Source organism: Onychostruthus taczanowskii, unplaced genomic scaffold (genome assembly GCF_017590055.1).
Source record: "Onychostruthus taczanowskii isolate IOZ18803 unplaced genomic scaffold, ASM1759005v1 scaffold33, whole genome shotgun sequence".
In the NCBI taxonomy this organism is placed as follows: domain Eukaryota; kingdom Metazoa; phylum Chordata; class Aves; order Passeriformes; family Passeridae; genus Onychostruthus; species Onychostruthus taczanowskii.
The window spans coordinates 6,060,973-6,081,452 of record NW_024500683.1 but is presented as its reverse complement, the minus strand read 5'-3'; the positions used below and the strand labels follow the sequence as shown (position 1 = coordinate 6,081,452).

At 36.7% G+C, this 20,480-nt stretch overlaps 1 protein-coding gene across 2 annotated transcripts in view; it reads right to left on the bottom strand.

Moving 5' to 3' along the window:
• Nucleotides 1-20,480, bottom strand: part of LGSN (lengsin, lens protein with glutamine synthetase domain) — a 59,770-nt gene that overhangs the window by 5,597 nt on the left and 33,693 nt on the right. Inside the window, exons 1-2 of one of the 2 annotated variants that reach the window (XM_041410708.1) lie at nucleotides 15,991-16,020; nucleotides 7,769-8,765 (exon numbers count right to left, since the gene is read on the bottom strand). In XM_041410708.1, coding sequence (XP_041266642.1) covers nucleotides 7,769-8,765; nucleotides 15,991-16,020 — 1,027 coding nt within the window. Of the gene's footprint in view, nucleotides 1-7,768; nucleotides 8,766-15,990; nucleotides 16,021-20,480 lie in introns of those variants that run through there. The other variant, XM_041410707.1, reaches the window with a different exon arrangement.

Genomic DNA, 20,480 nt, shown 5'->3' with positions numbered 1-20,480 from the left:
CTTTTTCCAAAATCTTTTAGAATCAACAGAAACGGTCATGCAGCCTTCACACACTTTTTAGAGTTCATCTTTTATATCATTTTCAGATAAGCTTTCTCATTGAAATAATGTTTCTGTAAATTGCAAGATAGATAAAAATGTCACCTCTGATTGATTTTGAAATATGAAAGGGGATATGTTTCTTAAGTAACAATTAGTGAATAACTACTATCTGCTCACTTTTCTACTGCATTGGACCCAAAATATATTTTCTTGGTAGCCACTAAATAAATCTCTGTCAATCTACATCCATGATACCAACAATTGTTAAAGTTTGGAAAAATATACTAGGGAACTGAGTACTCTGTCTTTACTCAGCTCATATAGTCATTATCCAGAGCATTAGTTACTAGAGGTAAAGTAGATAATACATATTTGACAGGCCTAGCTGATTTAGAATCACAGTCTAAAAGTTTTACATTCTTCTAAGGGAGGATTCTGTTCACAAGTGTAACTTTTTATCTAGATTTCTGAGTGCCCAGAAATAAGGTTATCTTCCTTTTCGTTTCAGAAAATCTTGTTAAAGAAACATGTGAGTTCAATGAGATGCTCAAATTTTTGTTCATATTTTCATTTTAAAAATCAAATAAAAAATCCAAACTGGACATCTTTCTTCAAGCAAATCATTAAATATCTACATCCATTTGGCAGGACACAGGAGAGAACCTAATGTTTGTTTGTTCTGTCTGCATTTAAGTTACCATTGAGAAACAATTTGTAATATTACTGTTTCTACTGTAATTAGTCCAAAATATCTACAAATACAAACTATCTTCACATATTTAAAACATATTAATTGCACAAAATTAAAAAATATTACCAATATTATTATTAGTATTATTAGTAGTAGTAGTAGTAGTAGCAGAAGAGGGGTGCCATTCTTAGGTTATTAATATTTAAATCATCCAGATTGCTATGAGCAGCTAGGGCAAATAGTTGACATCAGCTTTCCCTTTTCAGCAACAGAAAAGTGCCAAAACTGAAGAAGGTGCACGTTACAGATCAGTCTCGTTTTCAACTTGTTCAAGGGCATTAAACTACATCACAGCTCAAGTAAACAGTTTCTCAGATCTAGAAGAGGCTACTATGTTAGAAATCTAACACAGGATGCTCTGAAGATGCATATTTGACACCCTTTACAAAAACAGATACCTTGTGTTGATGGTGCTCACTAGAAATGAGTCCCACAGGGTAATCACACAACTACACTCTTCTAAATCCCATGGAAATTACTGTCAGAACCAGTTTAAACATGTCTGTTCTTCCTTACAGTACTCTGGTTTGTATAGTTAAGAACAGCCAGTTTACTTGTTTTACACAGCATGTTATTTACTGTTCTCACTTTTGCCTTCAAATGTTAACCACATTTGTTTCTCAAACCTTATATGACAGCTTTTCCTATAGCTGATGTAATTCTTATTGCTACTTTTCTATTCTCATCTGTTTTTTTGATATGGTAAGTAAACATGAGTTGCACTTGAATGCTCTATTGATGTAAACAGTGATCAGAAGCATCTTAGGCTGAAAAAATACACAATTTCCATTTCTTTCTCACCTAAAAAAAGTTTTGCCAAAATCATTTACTGATTTGATTTCTGCAGTAAAGCACAGAAAAAGTTGTTTCCTACCTTGTATTTTAACTCATCTATGAGACTCTTAACAGGGGAATGAATACATAAGCCTACTAGAAACTCACAAAGGGTGAGAGACAGTAAAAATATTTCCCAGATCTGTTTGACAGTGAAACTTTCAATTCAGTTTTTCCCATTCATTTCTTTGTCTCATGAGAGTCTGCTCTCTTTTTTAAACTTAATTGCAAAGCAGACTTTTTACTGGCATGACCATGGAGAAGCTCAGCTTTTCCTTGAGTTCTATTGCTAATTTAGAGACTGACACAGAGCTTCAATCAGCCATGGATTATTCTTTCTAAACTGTATGACAACAATATGACACACCTTCTCAGAGAAGATACATCTTCAAGAGTGAAATGCAAAGTACATTTTTATCACTCAATAAGTGAAAGATAAAATAAATAACCTATATTTTTGTACATTCCAGGATATTTTATATAATATTTGCAGTGAATGAGAAAATCATCACAGTTGTGTACAAAATTTAGAGGATTTGAAAACAAAATGTGCAGGTGTGTGAAAGAAATTTAAGTTATGTAATACACAATGGAATTACCTAACTGATAATCCTAAATAAGATTCAACTACACTGGCCTATCTTTCTTCAAAATCAAAAATAAAATTTGGATTTATGGAGGAATCACTGAGCAAAGTTGCGTGAACCAAGACATACATTGTTGCAGACTGGGAAGTCCCTACTGGTCTAAAAATATTTGTCCTAATTTAAAAAAACATCAGGAGAATCATAGAACAGTTTGGGTTGAAAGAAACCTTAGAGATCATCTAGTTCCAGTGCCTATGCCAGGGGTAAGGACACCTTCCACTAGGCCAGGTTGTTCAAACCTCCATCCAACCCAGCCTTGAACCCTTCCAGAATGAGAGAGCACTATGCTTAAGGGGAAGCAAGGTTAATTAGGGAAGAGACTTTTTGCAGTGTTGAAGGTAAGGACTACACTTTTCATTAGTATGTTGTAGAAGGAGAGGCAGCCATAACAAGCAAAGAATGCATTTCCCTTACATTAGGTCCAATCTAACAAATTTTGCAACTTTAACTATTACTGTAAAGAAAGCTAGCATCTCCCGTGTGTGGGAAGAATTACTGTCAGAATTTCTTCTTTCTCACACCTCTTTCTCACACAGTCATGCCATGACTAGCTTACAACAAATACCAGAGACAGATGAGTTGAATCTCAGCTGAAAGAGGATAAAATAGATCAGAAAGACTAGATGGAAGTCCTGTCTGAGCATTTTTCTTTTATATGGATTAAGGGGAAAAATGGGAAATCATACAGAGTCACAGAGGAGGAAGATTTCATCTGTTAGTACGGAAGATAAAGGACTAAAGAGTTTTTGGTTGCTTTGGTTTGTTCTTAGAACTTGTTAGATAAAAAAAATAATGGTCAGTGGTAAACAGCCTAGTTCATAAAGAAAAGGAAAGAAAAATACCAAAAATATTCATTTTTTTCAACAGAAAATAAGGGCAACCAAGAGGGTTTAGAAAGAAGCTGAGCTTCAGCTCTGCTATGCCCCAACTCTGCTCAAAACACAGAAAAAGAGAGAAAAATGTTGTTGAACTACAGATAAGACATGAGGGAGAAACATGAAGGAACAGTATATCTTTGATTCTTCGCTTTAGGAGAGCTGCAAGAATAGCACAGATTGTGTAAAATACAAAGCAGAAAAGGGTACCAAGTGAAAAAAAAGACAGTCCTAAGTCCCAAAGTAAGACATTGTTATGCTGCAGGAATTACAGCAGAGGCAGTGACTACGAAGTGGCCACTTATACCCCCTGATTGTCCACCTACAGCTCCCAAAGCCTCTCCATGTCTATTTTCTTGTGACTGACTGGATGTACTGAGCAGAATCAGTGGGGGCAGACACGTCTCCTCCTGGTGAGCACAGAGAACAGTGAAATTTGGTTCGGAGTTTGTGAGCACATCTTTGTATGTCAATGGAGAGAAAAGACTACGCTATTTCTTTGCTGAAGGATTCATAATTCTGACCCTAAATGTTAGGTAGCATCATTTGTTAGTGCCTCATTATTAAAAATAAGAGCTTTGAACAAGTCAAGAGTAAAAATATGAGGTTAATACTGTAGTAGAAAACAAGATTTCTTGTAGGACTGATGACATCCCCTTCTAAATATGAAATACAGCCTGCCAGTATTTTCTTGATATGTTTTCCTTTAAAAAGCCAAGTCAACAAGGGAACTTAGTGTTTGGGGTCAGCATGTGATTCTTGAAGCATTCAGATTTTCTTGCACACTTGAAATTTCAACAGTCTCTAGGTAGCCACTGGTGCCTGCAGACATAGCTGAAACATATTTTCTTTCTTCAGTTTCCTCTCAAGCAGTTCTTGGTCTCATGTTGGTCATATATACATGGCCACACACTTGGCATATGCTCAAGAATATGAGTCCTGTTGAGAGGACCTGCCTTGGGAGCTGTTCTGGATGCCCAGCTCTGCAGTCTGCACTGAGTAGATTTTAAAACATTTTTTATCCTGGCTACTGACCAAGACATGCAAAGCAAATTTGAAGCCTCAGATGAGAGACTTATTCCAGTGCTTTGCTCACTTACAGCTACCTGGGGGTGATGTAGTTTCCTAAGGTCCAGAAGAGCAATTTCTCCTCAGCCTGTGTGATGTCACCAGGCTCAGCTGGTCCTTCTGTCCACACTGTCAAGATATCTTTAGATCCAAGACTTCAGGCACTTTGGTAATTGAAATATTTAACATAATGTTTTAGTCCAAAAAATGAAAATATTTAGGACTTGACCTTATTAATCAAAAAATTACCACTGTGTGCGTGTGGCTGCTGAGGCCACCTGCAGTCCCTGGCTCTGGAAGCCCACATCCCCCTGTGTCAGAGGGGCTGATACACCAAGAGTCTGGGGTATCATGATCCTTGAGTGCTTCATATTGTTTGAATAAAGTTATTTCGTCTGGCCTCCTCTCTAGCTGCTATAGTATTAACATTCTAATTTAGTAGCATACAGAGCAGCACATGATAGGATTTCAGTTCAGAGAGGTCAATACACACCTGCCTGATGTGCTATGTACACTATACCTATAGCACACATCCTGTGTGCATGTACATACCATGAATGGTTATTTAATACTACATGCATCTTTTACTGTTATTCTTGACCTTTACTGTTTGGAATCATCCCTCTCTTTCTCACAAGAATGCAGGCATTGAACAGCTTAAGATGCACCTGGTAATTGATGACTACACACCATCTTACAGAATTCACATCATTATCAGATATAGACACTTGGCAAATAAAATTCCTAAATTCAGGTTAGCACCGACAGTATATTCACCTAATTAGCTGCATGTCTTTCTTTTTCTTTCTCTTTTTCTTTTTCTTTTTCTTTTTCTTTTTCTTTTTCTTTTTCTTTTTCTTTTTTTTTTTTTTTTTCTTTTTCCTTTCTTTCTTTCTTTCTTTCTTTTCTTTTTCTTTCGTTCTTTCTATTGAGTTTTAGCTTTAGCTTCAGTTCCAGTTTCTCTGACATTTTCAAGTAACATTTTTCTTACTAACCCAAGTATCTGACATGTCTGCTTCTTTCTATTATTTCTTCTCATGTCCAAGTACTTCTTTTACAAAAGATATGACAATAAATGGACAAAATGCATATCAGAATTTTGGAAAAATATATGTATTTATCATTTTAGAGAGATGTTAGCCATGTAACTAACATGACTGTATATAATGACATCCTCTGATGTACTCTAAATCACTGATGCTCAGCTACATGTTTTAACCTTTCTACTGCAAATCTCTAGAGATTGTCCCTTAACTGTGTACTTTTATAACAGTAAAGTATATTCCTGTTTTGGCATATCACAACACTGAATGGATCTGAAATATAACCTCTTATAATTTTTCCAAACATTTGGGATGAAGTCTTCTGATTTGAGCAAGTTCAAGTATTTGAAAACTTGCAAATCACTGGAAATTGTATTTCAGATCTACTCAAAGTCAAGATATCTTTAGATCCAAGACTTCAGGCACTTTGGTAATTGAAATATTTAACATAATGTTTTAGTCCAAAAAATGAAAATATTTAGGACTTGACCTTATTAATCAATAAATTACCACAAGGAGCAATGAAATACTATTTATGCAAAGGCTCATTAGACAGTGCAGAAATTTATCTAAAACTTTAGTTTCTTCAGTTAAGTTACTGAATGTATTCAATGAAAATTAAATTTTGAGCACATACAGTTCTTATTAAGCAGAAACTATTTCTGTGCATTCTGTTTACTAGTTGAAATGCACAGTGAGGCCTACAACTTGTTTGGTGAAAGCCAAATGGAATCCAAACCTCATCAGATTCAAAAATGTTTGATGTTGAATACTTTTCTGATGAGATAAAGCTGTTTTCTCCCAGCTTCCCTCATAGTTATTTCTCACCTGTAAGTCTCTTGCAGCCACCACTACCACCAGTCATGCAGGGCAGGATTAATCCCAGGTAGCTTTAGGCATCTCAGAGCTAGACAAATGACCTAAATGAGTCACAGTGGGGCTTCTTCTCCACTGAGTGAAAATATGCACCCACCTTCAGAGATCAATTTTTCATCCACCTCTAATACCTCTTTGAAGAAAAAATGCCTCTCTTTACTGACTAGGTAATAAGCCTGGATTAGCTACTTCGTGTTGAGTGGTGACAACTGGGTTGAAATCTCCCTGTGGGATCTACAACTAAGATCATCAGTTCCCTCTGCCTTGTAAGTGGTGCTATGTTTCAAAATATACTTGCTGGTTTTGCAGACAATGAGAATACAGTAGTGTTAATATTTTAATAATGTATTTTTCTAGCCTTCAACAGTGTGAAAAACAATGTAGTCTGGAAAGAGAAAAGCATCAAGGATAGGCTGAGAAATAATCCTCTAAACTTTTTATTGTATTAGACATGAATAGAGAGTGGTTCAAGTGTGAAGTATCTTTTCAAAGCTTTGTATTTCTCATGCAGTGCCTTGAGTAAACACTGATACTGTTCATGGATTTCTTTTTCTGGCTTGTTCAAACTGGTTAGTACAAAATGTCTACCAAGAAATCCTGTAACAATTGACATGTTCAAATTGTCTGTTTTCAAAATATCTACAGCATGGTTTCTATCCATCTGTCAGGAGACTTGAAAAACAGCAGGATAAATTAATATTATTGTAAATATTTAATTGCTATGATTACATTTTCTTACATAGTTAAATTGGATAAAGTATTTTATCAATGAAGAGATGCATATTTCTTGTATTAGCAAGATAAGTCAAAAGCAAGATATCTGTCTTGGAAAGCTGATAATGTGATCTTGGACTGATGCTCATGGAAATGTATTAATCTCATATTCATACAACTGACAAACTGGTGTTTTTGTTCTTCCTGGAAACAGAACAACAAACTGTTCAAACCCATTACATTATCACAGCTAATAATAGTTTTCAGTTTGTTGATCTAGCTAGCCCAGAAGCTTTTACAAAGAAATCACAGCCTATTAGTAGCAATTAATTGTCTCTAAAAACACTTCCAAAATGGACTTACTGAACAGCATGAAAATAAGTGGAAGTTCTCTCTGCCTCATTTGCTTTTCTTCCCCTATAATTTACAAGAGATGTTTTTGCATTCCAGTCCTCTCACAAGACAAATAATTGAGAACACCATTCCTACATGGGAACAATTTCTACTGCTGGAAATTTTTTTTTAAAAAAAAGAAACTTTAAGAAGTGCAGATGCCATCAGAGCTTTGCAGTATGTAGCAGAATTTTGGGAAATGCTGTCTGCACTCAGTTTAAATGAGGAAATATTTCCATTTTAGTGAAAAAGACATGACTACTTGTGCATGAAAGTTTTTGGCAGGTGGTTGGGCTTTATAAATGCCTTGCTTAAAAAAAAAAAAAATAAATAAAAATAAAAAATAAAAAGCAAGCAGCATAGATGTAGAGAACAATATCCAATCCATCCTGATCACACAGAAACCACAGGTGTCAGTTCTCTCTTGCACTAGCTCTGACTTAAATTTGCAGCTTAGCAAAACACCACAAAACAACAGGAGCATTTTCTTTAAGGGGAGAGCAGGTGATGTTTAAGCATCCTTACCGTCGAGGCCTGTGGAGGAGTCAAACTGCACCTCAGGAGCTGTGCTGTTTGCAGGTGCAGGAGCTGCTGGAAGTCCCAGAATAAGGTGATCCACATCGCTTCTCACTGGTTGCTGCTGATCAGAGCCAGCAGAGCTGAGGACCAGGACAGTTTTGCTCTGCTGCCCCACTCCCTCCTTGGGGAAGCTGAGATATTTTTGCTTTTTGTCTCCAAAATGGGGACTAAAAGTCTCAAAGGGCCGGCCCTGCTTTTCAGCTGCTTTCTCCCAGGGTTTCAGATTTTTCTGAGCAAAAGTGCTGCCTGCCTTGCCACAGAAATTGGGCGCATGAGAAGGCAGATGACCTTCACTCAGCAGGTTTTTCAACTCTTGTAGACTTCGTTTAGAAATGCCAGGTGCCCCCTTGAAGGACTCGCCAGTTCGGCTCCCTGGCATGGATGCAGCACTTCCCAGGGAGCCCATCTTTGTCACATGAAACTTGACAATGTTTTCTTCCATCCCACCCCGTTCTTCTGGCTTCCCCCCTGCCTGCTCACTGTGCTTCTCCCTCCGCGCTGCCTCCGTGCAGCCGCCTTTCTCTGCACTCCTCACAGCCTGCACACCTGTGGGCAGCTTCATCTGAGCTGCTGTATCTGTTTCCTCATGAATTTTTCCCAGTATTCTTTTCCCAGTATCAGCATGTTCCTGGGTTTGTTGTGTTTCTCCACACCTGTCTTCTTTATCATCGCTGCCAGAATTGGAATTGTCGTGATCTCCTCCATCCTTTTGTGCTGCAGGAAAGGCAGTGGGGTTTTGGAGAGACTGCTCTGATGGCAGATCTAAGCAACCAGTGGTTCCTTTAAGAGGACAAGGATCTGGGATTTTTGAGGTGTGGGACAGCTCCATCTTCTCATTTTCTAAAGGAGGAACATACTTTGTAGGACCTTTGATTCCCTTTTTCCTTCTGAAACCACATATATTGTTGCCATCAACTTCATCATTGTCACTTTCAGATGTGTTCTGTAACCAGCAATAAAATATACAACCAAACAACATGCATGAATGACACAGAACATGGCAACAGAGCACTACCACCTGCTGCTTGTACCTTGTGGTACTTCCACTACTTCTTGATGATGGAAATCTCAAAAGTGAACACTTTTTTGATCTTTAAAATATATCACAGAATTGTTTTTCTTATGTTTTAGAACAAAATTGGAGAGAACACCTTCATAATGCTGCTCTTAGGCAGATTTAGTAGATTATAATACAAGACATACTACATTGTGTGACATCATTTACCAAATGTGTCCTTATTGAAAAAATGTATTTTAGTACTTACAATTAAGTATATTCATGGGCATATTAAAAGTATTTGTATTTATTGCTCTGAAACACAGAATACTGGCAATTCTTATGAGTGTGGGGATTGAAACGTGAAAATAAGCACCTTTTAAATCAATTTCAGGACATGATTTGGACAATAACTGAACTTTCAGAACAAAAGGAAAAACTCATATTTGGATGTTTAAACAGGAAATAACCCAATGTTTACCTTTATATATGACACTGATATAACTTATATTGTAGTGGTGGGAGCAGATTTTAAAATGGATATAAACCTGTGGAAAAAGTGGAAAAGGGAGCTACAAAAAGTAATGTGCTTGCATTATCCCCAAAAAGATCAAATGTCTGGATCATCATCTCTCCTAAGTATCCTGATCCTACCTCAAGTGTGATTAGTTTGATTTTAACAGGAAATCAAAGGGAAATAAAAACCAGACACTGACAAATTAAAAAAAAAATAGCACAGATTTCAATATTGTGAGTGATTAACTGTCACGATAGTGATTGAATTCTTCATTTCACAATGCCTTATAAAAGACTCCCTAACTTAGTTTAACCAAAATCACTGCATAGCCAATCACAAACTGTTATATTACTAATGAATACCTACTCAAGTATGTATTTAAGAGATGTGAACACTCTTTGGCTTGCTTGGATTGGGCTGGAATTAGCACCTGTAAAAACACTGGGAAATGAAGGGATATCCTCTGAATGAAACCATTCTTTACCTTTTCCACAAAGGAATAATCTGCACTCTCTCCAATTTCTGGATTTCCAGAAGAAGGGATCTGCACAAAAGCAAAGTGAAAAGTGCAAAGGCAAAAGTGATTTCTGTTGACAGACATGTAGAAGGAAAGGCAGAAATATCCAATGTGCATATGGAATGAAGCAGCTACATGGCCTACATTAAGTTCATTAACAACTCCCCTTTTTTACTGTTTTCTCACTGTACCATTTTCCATCATTTTGTAGTCAAAAGAGGTTCACAGCTTCTCTCCTAAAGAAGAGCTCACAGGAATGTTTCCTCCCTCTCTCCTGCCTGCCCCAAATTTCCAGGCTGTATATACAGCTATTTGGAGCTCCCTGGGGCCCTGCTGTTGGTGTGGCAGGCAGCTGGCCAGCAGCTCTGTGGGGAGGATAAACCCCTGGCTCCCATATCCTGACAGGGACATGCCCACTATGCTCACTTGCAATCAAACGCAGTCACTGGTGCATTCACAACACAAGTCCTTTCCTACCCCAGCTTTAGCACTCCGTGTTTAATGAACCCATTTATTCATCCAAAGGCTTTGGTTTATTCCCATAACACACCCTGTAACACCCCATAAAATAATTCTGGGTGTTTGCTGATACTCCTTCACATTCACCCATGCAGAATAGACCTAATTCTTACAGCTCTGTATCATTATGGAACAGAAACACAATAAAAACCTTTTTTTAAAAGAAAAGTGGACAAAACCAGATTGTAATTCAGAATTATAATTTTAATAATGTCTTTAGTAATACAAAAAGGGAATGAAGCTGGGGGAGAAACAGTGGAGGTGGAGGAACTGGGGGTCTGCCAAATGGAAATACACAGGTCTTAAAATAAAACACTTATCATATTAAATTTCTAAACATGTAACATTATTTTTTGAGAGAAAGTAGAGAAGAGTTCCAGCTATGAAAGCTATTGTCATTTTAAAAAAATTGTATTATCATTAATTTATGATAAATATTTGCATTAATATCTTTTGTAGCAGACCTGTCATCATCAAAATATCTTGATTTACAATTTATGGGGTTTTCAGAATTCTTTTGTTTCCTTTGAGTAACTCAAAACCAGCAACATAATCATAACACCATATGCATTTCTGCTTTATAATGTATGCTGATAGCCATTGAAAATTTTTAAATTAGACAAATTTTTTGCCCGTTATCCATATTGTAGATCTCTGAAAAATATTCAGCAAAATACTTAAGGAAAGTTGAGTTCATCCTATTTCATAACACCTCTACTGAAGTCAGGGAAAGGATTGTATAGATGTCAAAAGCAAAATGTCAGAAAACAGCTTATCCATATAACTAGCCATTCTAAAGGATTTCAAGAACACAAGATACTATTCCCACACTATAATCCTTACCAAAACAAATTCCTTCTGAACAGACATGAGCAGGATAAGGACTGATCACTTGCAAGTTCCTAAATGGAAATGTTCTTTTGCAACAGACCTCTAATAACTGGTGTGTATATAGTAGTTTGCAAAGGGTTTATTTTCCATGAAGAACTAGGATATGGTGCTGCAGTTTGATTTTAGATCCAAAAGAAATATTGTACTCATTACTCTTAAACAAAAATGTAATCATTTTTACTTTCAAATAAAGAAAACTCTTACAATTATACAGGGAACAGCCTATAAATTACTTTAGGTCCTCAGCACATCGTGAATTTTTGCAGGGAAATTACTTAATTTCTAAATAAACTCAGACATTATGGACTTTCATTTAGAAAAGTTAATTTTTCATTTTCATTTCATTTCATTCACAGAATTTTCTGCACTGAAATAAACATTTCTATATTTGTTGCAAGGTACCACTACAGCATCTCTTCATATTAAAGACAGTCAAATGCATGAGATATAACACAGACTTAGACTTATTTATCTAGTAGTTTATGTGGTGTCTACCATCAGGAAAGGCTTAGTACATGGGTACAGAGGGGAGACCACCCAGGAATAGGACTTATGAATTATCTGTTTAACTTTTTATTTCATGAAAGGATTTTTTTTCTACAGAATACAGGGATGGTTAAGTGAAATAGTGCCTTGAAAGAGATACAATGAGCTAGCTATAAGTCATCTCTTAATTTAATTGAACCATGTATCATGCTGTGCTGAGAGGAGAGCAAAACAGTCATGGCATTAATATAGCAAAAATTCTGACTACTTTTAATTTCCTTCCTGAAAGTTCCTACAGCTTTTGTTGCTCTGCATCAACAGTACTAGGAAATAAGCTACTCTAAAATTCTTTTACCCAACATTTGTTTCAGCACCAATTAATTTTTGTTTGCTGATATTCAAATATTTATTTGTGCCTTAAGTCAGAGGTCTTAGCAGTTCTGAAATTTGCTTTTTTATCTTAGCAAGTGAATGTTTGGGAAGCTATTCAAATATTCCTGCCTGAAGAATCAGCTCCAAAATACAAACAGTGTGGGCCACATTATGCAACAGATCTGAGATTTAGGTTCTTTCTAAATTTTTATCTGACGTTATTTTTCATTGATATTTATTGGTACTTCCCCAGGTTCTGGTTTCTGTTAGGTTTACTTGCGCCAGTGCTGCAATTTGTGCTGATACATTGATCCCATCTGCACTAGAGGTTGCTCCTGGTAAGGCTTCAGGGTAGAGGTGGACCAGTGCAAGGAAGAGTAGGCTGGATCACACTTAATTTCCCTTTATGGACAATCTCAACTCATAAATAACAGCTTTACTCATCTTCACTTTGTGCTGGCTGTGTTGCTCTGAGTACACAAGAGTCTGGATGTCTCTGACTATCAACAGATAAGGGCTGCACTTAAGCTTCACAGCAGCATGTTAAGGCACCATGCAGGTAGGAAGAGAACAGAGGACAGTAACAGCAGGCAACTAATTCAGCAGATTAAATTTCTTGCTCTACTTAACCAGATTAAGTGCCACTTCTGGCATGCGACTGGGATTCTACATCTGAGGGACATTTTATATCTTGTGGTAACAGAGAAAATATAAATTTAAAGCAATTTTTCTTAATCAGTTTGTGTTCAGTTTTGGGCTTTGTACAGCTCTGAAGTGAAGCATTAACTATATCATGAAATACAGCACTGCCAAAAGGCAGTTCAACTGTAAACCTGCTGAGCTGAGAGCCTGGGAGATGTAAAGTGTTGCCTTTGGGAGGAATAGCAAATACTGAGTTTTGTGGTGCATGAAACAGGTGAAAATCCAGAGCATTTCTTGAACTTTTGCCCTAAAATGTTATTATAGGTGACTGAAAACATATCTATAGTGTTCTATGTGGCAAATTCAGAAGCTTCCATTTTTCTCCTACTTTTTGTATGTGTAAGCATCAGTGTCATGACTTCAGGCAAGACTGCAAGCACTATTGTATTTTATAAACCTCTCAAAAACATATTGACAAAAAGATACATGGAAATGAGAAAAATAAACTCTCAATAAAGCATTTGAAAGGAGGCAAAAAGAGAGAAATGGAGTTAGTAAAAGGAGCTCTGAGTATCTCTAGATGAAGAGCTGCAGAAGGATTTCTATCAAAGGAAAAGATGAAAGAGGCAAGGTGCAACTCTAGCAGGAGCTTTAGTATGACTCATCAACAAAATAACTCAAAGTTCCTGCTACTGACTACCTCAAAAAGTGATGCAAGCATTCAACAAAAGACAATAGGGACTAAGTCACATTCTAATTTCTTTATTTTGTATCATTAACTGATTGTTAAGAGGTCAAATTGTGATGATCTTTTGACTTGCTGATATAGATTTTTCAAGAATGAAAGATTATTTTTGCAAAAAACGTCTAAATGTCAAAATCTGGTAAACCTAAGAAGTAGAAAAACATGGGAAAATAAACAAAATGTCAAAAAATGTATAGGGTTTGGTTGGATGAATTTTTTAGATATGAAAAGTTAATTGTTCCACTTAGGTTAAATTTTTTTTAATCATATAAAACACTGTTGAAAAACTGAAATTAAATGTTTCCAGTCTAAAAAAACATAAAAATATTGTTTAGGTCATGGTGACATGGGACATTATTCTTATTGTTTGAGCTTTTTTCCGGATCTAATTAAAAAGCCAGTTTTTCAGTGTTTTCAAATACTGCCATATTCCAAAGGCTGAGGTGTAGGAGTGTGCCCCCTAATGACAGAGTGGCAAAACTAATCTTTGTCCCTCAAAAAAGGAAAGAAGCCCAGAAGTTTCTCTTAAAGATTAGGTGAAAAGCCACTTCATGGGACTTCATGGACTTCACTAAACACTAGAGAACATCTAATTGGATAGAAGCCAAAAAAGTCCCGCCTGACCCATCAGGTAGAAAAGACGAGAACAAAAGAGCTAAAGTGCTTTTGTGAAGTGTTTTTACCAGGAGCAGACCTCTGCACCTGGCTCTAGTTTTTCTGTTTGTTATTTTGCCGTTTATTAAACCTTTTTTGTTTCTAACACTGCAGCAGAAGTCATCCTGCTTATTTTATGCCCCCAAAGTAATAGCTAAGCTATCCTTGGGTGTATTATGTTTCTTTTTGAGGGCTTATGAGACCTGGCCCAAGAAGAAGAAACTTAATACTGAGGAACTTTTTCTGTCCCACTCTGGCTGTTATGAGGTTACCCTTTACAGTTCTCCCAGGTTGGTACATCAACTTTATTTAATCTTTTTTGTGTAGTAATGAATTTCAAATACTTGAAGCCAAGTCAGCAGGAGGTGCTGCTTAAGACCTCACAAAACAGTACCCATAAAGCAAGTAGTTTTGTGTCCAAGTGATTTCCCTGCCCCTTTCCCTGGCAGGAGGAAAGCATTGCCCTGCTGCTTCCCCAGCAACCAGGCAGCGAAGGAGCAGAGGATGCGAGAACAAATTATCTACTGCTGGGAATTAATGAAGCTTCACTGGAGTCACTGGAGCTACAAAGATTTGAACCAGGACAGGATCTGGGCACGGATTTGTACCAAGGACAACACAGATATTTCCAGGGAGTATCTCCAAGCACAGAGAGGGGGTTTGGCTCTTGGGTGCAGTGATAAAACAAGGTGTGCATGCGACAGTAAAAGACACTGATTGTTTGTAAGCAAGAAACATGAGGATCACATACTTTGTCAAGATATTGCTGTGACTAATTTCTCCCTCAGTGACCTTGTTTGATAAAGTGGCTCTTTGAGACTGATTTACTGCTACAAAAACCTTGTTGTGAAGGATGTGAAAGTGGTATAAATGTTAAGTCCTTCTCATTATTTTGCAGTTGGAGAAGTTGAAGCACAAACTTGCCATAGGTCAAGGGAGATGTGTGGCAATGTGAGGAGCAGAAGTCTCCTTCCTTCTTTGAAACTTTTAAATATTCTCAAGAATATTAACATCCTTCATGAGAAAATGAATGGAATGAGGTTAGCTCACAATATTGTGCTACTTGTTTTCACATCTAACATCTGCCATTGTCTGTTACACCTGTTCAAAGCCTTCATACTACATACACAATTACCAGACAAGCTTCTCAAGGTCGTTGATTATCTTGCTGCTTCAAAGCAACAGAGTTGTCCTTGTAACAAGATTATTTGCAATTACTTTCCCTTGACTATATTACCTGCACTGTGTTAAAAAAAAATCCCTAAATAAGGTAGTCTCAAAATGAATAAGCTCAAAATGAATAATGATCTTTCCTACACAGTGGTTTGGGACCACAGAAGTATGAATTCAGGACCAGAATCTGCTTTAAAATGCAATTATATAGAAACTAAGCATTTCCATTTGGGTCAGTAGCCTGACTCAAGAGTGTCACTTTCTAAAATCCAGGTCAGATCCTGATCCACAGATTGTAGTGCTTTCATTTAGGTTAATGAAGTCAAAGCCAATATGTTTCTCCAATAATATTAATAGGATCAGATTTAAGACATCTATTTCTGTAACTTTTGATAAAGTTATAAATGAAATTAATAGGAAGTCAAAATCTCTTGGACTTGCTTCCTAAAGCAAATAGAGTGTTTTCAGCTCAAACAAGAAGCCTGTCTTTGACCTCCATTTCCTTCAGAATCAGACCATGCTCAACATACACGCATGAAGAGCCTTGCACATCATTCACAAGGAACAGCACACTCAATTGAAACCTTGAGGTAGATGCAAGAAGTATTTTATATCCGTATATCTGCTTGGAAATCATTTATGATCAATCCCTTACCTGCTGACTGAGATCTTCTTTTTTGTTCATGTCCACTTCATTCTAGTTCAGGTCACCATTAGAAATGGCCTAGTAAAAGTCTAGTAGAAAGATATCCCATATTTATAGGCACAGGCACAATGAAGGTTAGTTCAAACAGAATTGCTGTACAGTTCTTTTCCCAGAAGGCCACGCAGATGATGAACCATGGAGAGCAACCCCAACGAGTCATGTCCAAGAGCACTGCTCTCTGGAACAGCACAGAAGTAGTAAACTGACAAACACACATTATTAAGCTGCCTGCCTGGAAACAAAGACAACTGAGCATAAAGCTGGTTTGCTCAACTTTTCTCCTCACAAAAGGCTTTTGTCCTGTAACAAGCCATTTGTGTTCTGGAATAGAAGCTATTGTTAGGCTCCTTAGAGGTAAAACCTATACTGGGCATTACAACAGCGGTATGTTTTTGAGGCACATGAACAGGGATTTGAAAGGCACAGAACACTGCAAGAGCAACATGCAGCACCAGCCAGTTATTCTGGCTTGCATGTTATAAATTAATAGTGATGCATATGGTTGTATTAGAACTGGAGAGGGGTTTTGTTTGCATTAGATATCTAAAAATATTTCAAATATTGGATAGTTAAGCTTGTCTTTCTTATTTTTCTTTTTATTTTTCACGTTTAGTATGTATTCAAAGGACTGTTTTTAACTGACATTTCATTCATTCAGATTCCTTTGGATGACACAAAATTAAAGGATGGCCATATTGTTGTGCTTATAGGAGCCCTACCTGACAACCCATCACTCAATAAATTCGGGTAAACATGATGTTCAGGTTGGTATTTAATTATGTCAAAACCCAGGTTTGGCATTCTTTTAATACTCAAAAAAAAAAAAAAAAAAAAAAAAAAAGAAAAAGGTTGTTACCCAAAATAATGGCTATGCATTAGGAGCTATAATTTACAAAAATCTTGGGCATCACCAGTCCACTGCATAAATATAAGTGCCCACGTCCCAAACTGAGATTCTGAAAATCCTTCCTTTTCTTATAGACCAGAGATCCTACATTTGTGACTCCATCTATGCAATTTCTGAAACTGCCCCATTCTGAACTCCCCACTTGTCACAGACTAGAGCAGGCAACAACTGAAAGTTCACTACTATTCAGGAAATTGACTTATTTATAAGTCTTGACATTTTGTCAGCTGGACATTTCAATAGGAGCAGCCTCCTACAAGGCAGATAGCATGGAAGTAAGCATTTTGCTTTCAGTATAGTTCTTTCAAAAATGTTTGCCTCAGACTGTCATCATACAACAGTAGGCACAATTGCACAGTTCCTTTTCTAAGCAATATACAGGTGTCATAGACCTACAGTCTGCCATGGCAGAGTTGCTTGTGAGCCTGTTAGGATGAGCTATGTCAAAAGGACACTTCTGAGCAGGACCATGCACACCAAATTGTCTGAGAGGCAGAGGTCAAACAGCAAAAATTCTTCTGGCTCCCCATTTTTACCATTTACCATTTTGAATGCAAGCAGGAACAACCTCAGTTCTTAATTTAAAAAAGGCACTTGAAGTTAAAAATCTCATTTTTCAGAGCAATAAAATATTCCTCACAACAGCAGTGGTCAAACACTGGCACAGGTTACCCAGACAGGCTGTGGGATATCCATCCATGGAGGTATTCAGAATTTGAGTGTAAAACACCCTGAATAAACTGAGACAAGTTCAGAGTTGGCTCTGATTTAAGTGACAGATCAAGCCTGATAACTATCACAGAGGCTATCCAGAACAAATTATTATATGATTGTACATCTGATTAATTTATACATATTTTAATTAACTTCATTACATTCTTGGAAGTACAAAACATCTCTGGCACATTTCACATTCTGTTCTACTCTGTTCTGCTAAACAGATCCTAAAGACAAGAAAGAGAAACCTCTGCTTTAAACGCTGTAGTTGAGGCACCAATCTTGTGAACATCATTAGTAAGAAATAATCTTTTAATTAATGTTGAAAGAATACTATTTCCATCTCAAGTATTTATTAAGTCCCCTTAAAAGAAGTGTTGTTTTGTTTTGCTTTGTGGATAGAGTGAAAGAGGAGAGGGAGGGGGCTCTCTGCCAAGATCTGCCTGCAAGATGCTGCTTGTTTCAGAAAGACTGTGCTGACTGGAGAATCTGAGAATCAGATCCAGAAACTGATGGAATCTTATTTCAGATCTAGCACAACACAGACGTTATTGCAAAGAGATTGTTTGGTCAGTAACACTCATCATCTTCCCATCTTTGGGAAATAAGATAAATCAAGACAAATCACTGTATCTCATGAGAAAAATCCAGGGGTTTATTAAAAAATGGCTTTTATATATACATTCAGAAAGGCAATTTCTGTAACTAAACCTTTGTACAAACCTGCTTTCAAATAGATATGGGAGTATTCTTCTTAAAACAAACTTCTCTACAGTCTTTCCAAAAACAGAAAAAAAAACCCACACCAAAAAAATAACCAAAAACCCAACCACAAAAAAAAAAAAAAAAAAAAAAAAAAAAAAAAAAAAAATCCAAAAAAACTACAGAGGAAGGCATCCTCAGAGGGAGAAGTATTCTGACAATAGAGAAGAGGGAAAATAAAGAATATTTATTGGAATAATAATATTCCAATATGGAATAATGGAATATGGAATAATGTTTATTTTACATTTATCGTTGAATTCTGCATAAGAGACATTATAAGTAGTGAATTCCAAATTCCTGAAAACCCAGTTTTCATTTTGTTTTCATTTCATATTGGCCACAATAAGAAAGAGTGAAAAATTAAGGATCAGTATTTACTGCTTGATCAGGAGCACAGCTGTGAGAAACAGCCATGCCATGCTCATCCACCCCTTGTTTCCTGGGAGACAGATGAGATGGGTTGGAGCAGACCTGCCTCTTAGGCTTGTCCTAAAATGCTTGTCCTATCTTTCACCTCCTCCTTCTTCCCAATTCATTAGAGAAGATACCTTGTTCAGTCCTCAAACCCTGTCAGGTTGGTGTGAGAGGCCTTGAGATGGTTTCAATTTGGCATTAGCATAAGTGTGCTAAAAATGTTTTTTTCCAGCTATACTGGCTACAAAATGGTTTTAAACATCATTAAAAGTAAACCAAATTTCTCAAGGGCATGCATGGTGCAGATTAATGTTTTCATATTCTTATATATGCTTTGTGGCATCACTGGAAAGGGAGTCTGAGAAGAGCAGCTCAAAAAGGTGTTTTCTGGAGCAGAAACAAAGATTTACACAAAATAATCCCTTTATTTTAGAACGAAAACTGATACTGTGAGTTTGCATAATTGTTTAATTTAAATATACAGGGCTTTAACCACAGTTTATCAAATACCAATATAAAAATCTAGACACTTCAGAAATATAATGCAGAACAAATGTCACAAAAGTGGTTGCTTAATACTTTAACTACAGATACTTTTTATGCACTGTCTATGATGAATAAGTGCTAATGAGAAAGTGCAAACTGCTCATTATCCCATTAGTAGCTCTTCAGCAGCTAAAAAAAGAGAACCAGCTTCTCTGGTGACAGCTACTGCCAACACAGGGGAACGATCTGCTGGTGAGTTGATGGGAGCCTTCAAACAGGCTTCACCACCATTGTGGCTTCAAACTACTTCTGATTACAGCTACTTGCAAAAGGGTGGATTTTTTAATGTATTTTCAAAAAAAAAAACCTTAAAATTATCACTTCTTGTACTCTCCACCCATTTAATTTGGTTCTCCAAGAGGAAAAAATTCTATATGCTCTGAATTAACATAATTTTAAACAGCAAAGAATCAGGCTTTGTAGCATCCGTGAGGAAAATGTTTTTAATCCTAACTAGTGCAGGTTACATTCAGTTGCTAAAAAATATTTTCTCCCGTTTCAGAAACCTTCAAAATAAAAAGCCTTTTAAAGTTGTTTAGCATTCCTATAATGTGGACATTTCCAGACTGGTGCCAACAACACAGTACTGTATGGATACACAGGTTACAATGTGTTTTGGTAGACCTATTGCAGGAGTTTTTTATAAAAAAGACTCTTGAACTCTCCAGTTCCAAGGCTGGCAAAAGGAGGTGTTCACTAAGTCTCTTCTGCATCATCATAAACTTATTAAATTCTGTGCAAATACCTAAAGGCTAGTATTACAAAGCCAAATGCAGAATTCAAACATGGAAATCCCCTCAAGTAAATCTAACCTTATGTGTTCCTTCACCATCAGGATACATTTCTTTTACCTCTAACCCTGTGTCTTGCCATCATTACTAAAGAACACTGCAGCTTCTATTCACAGGACTTTTTCACTGCATTTTTTTACATCTGATATATTATTCAGCATCACAATTTACAACATATTTCAGCTAATTAAATTCCAAATTGCCATCTAGTAAAACAGATTGTTAGGGCTTAGATTTGCATTGCAATCTCAATTACTGTAGCTACGTTTCTCCTAGGTCCTCTTAAATTTTCCTCATAT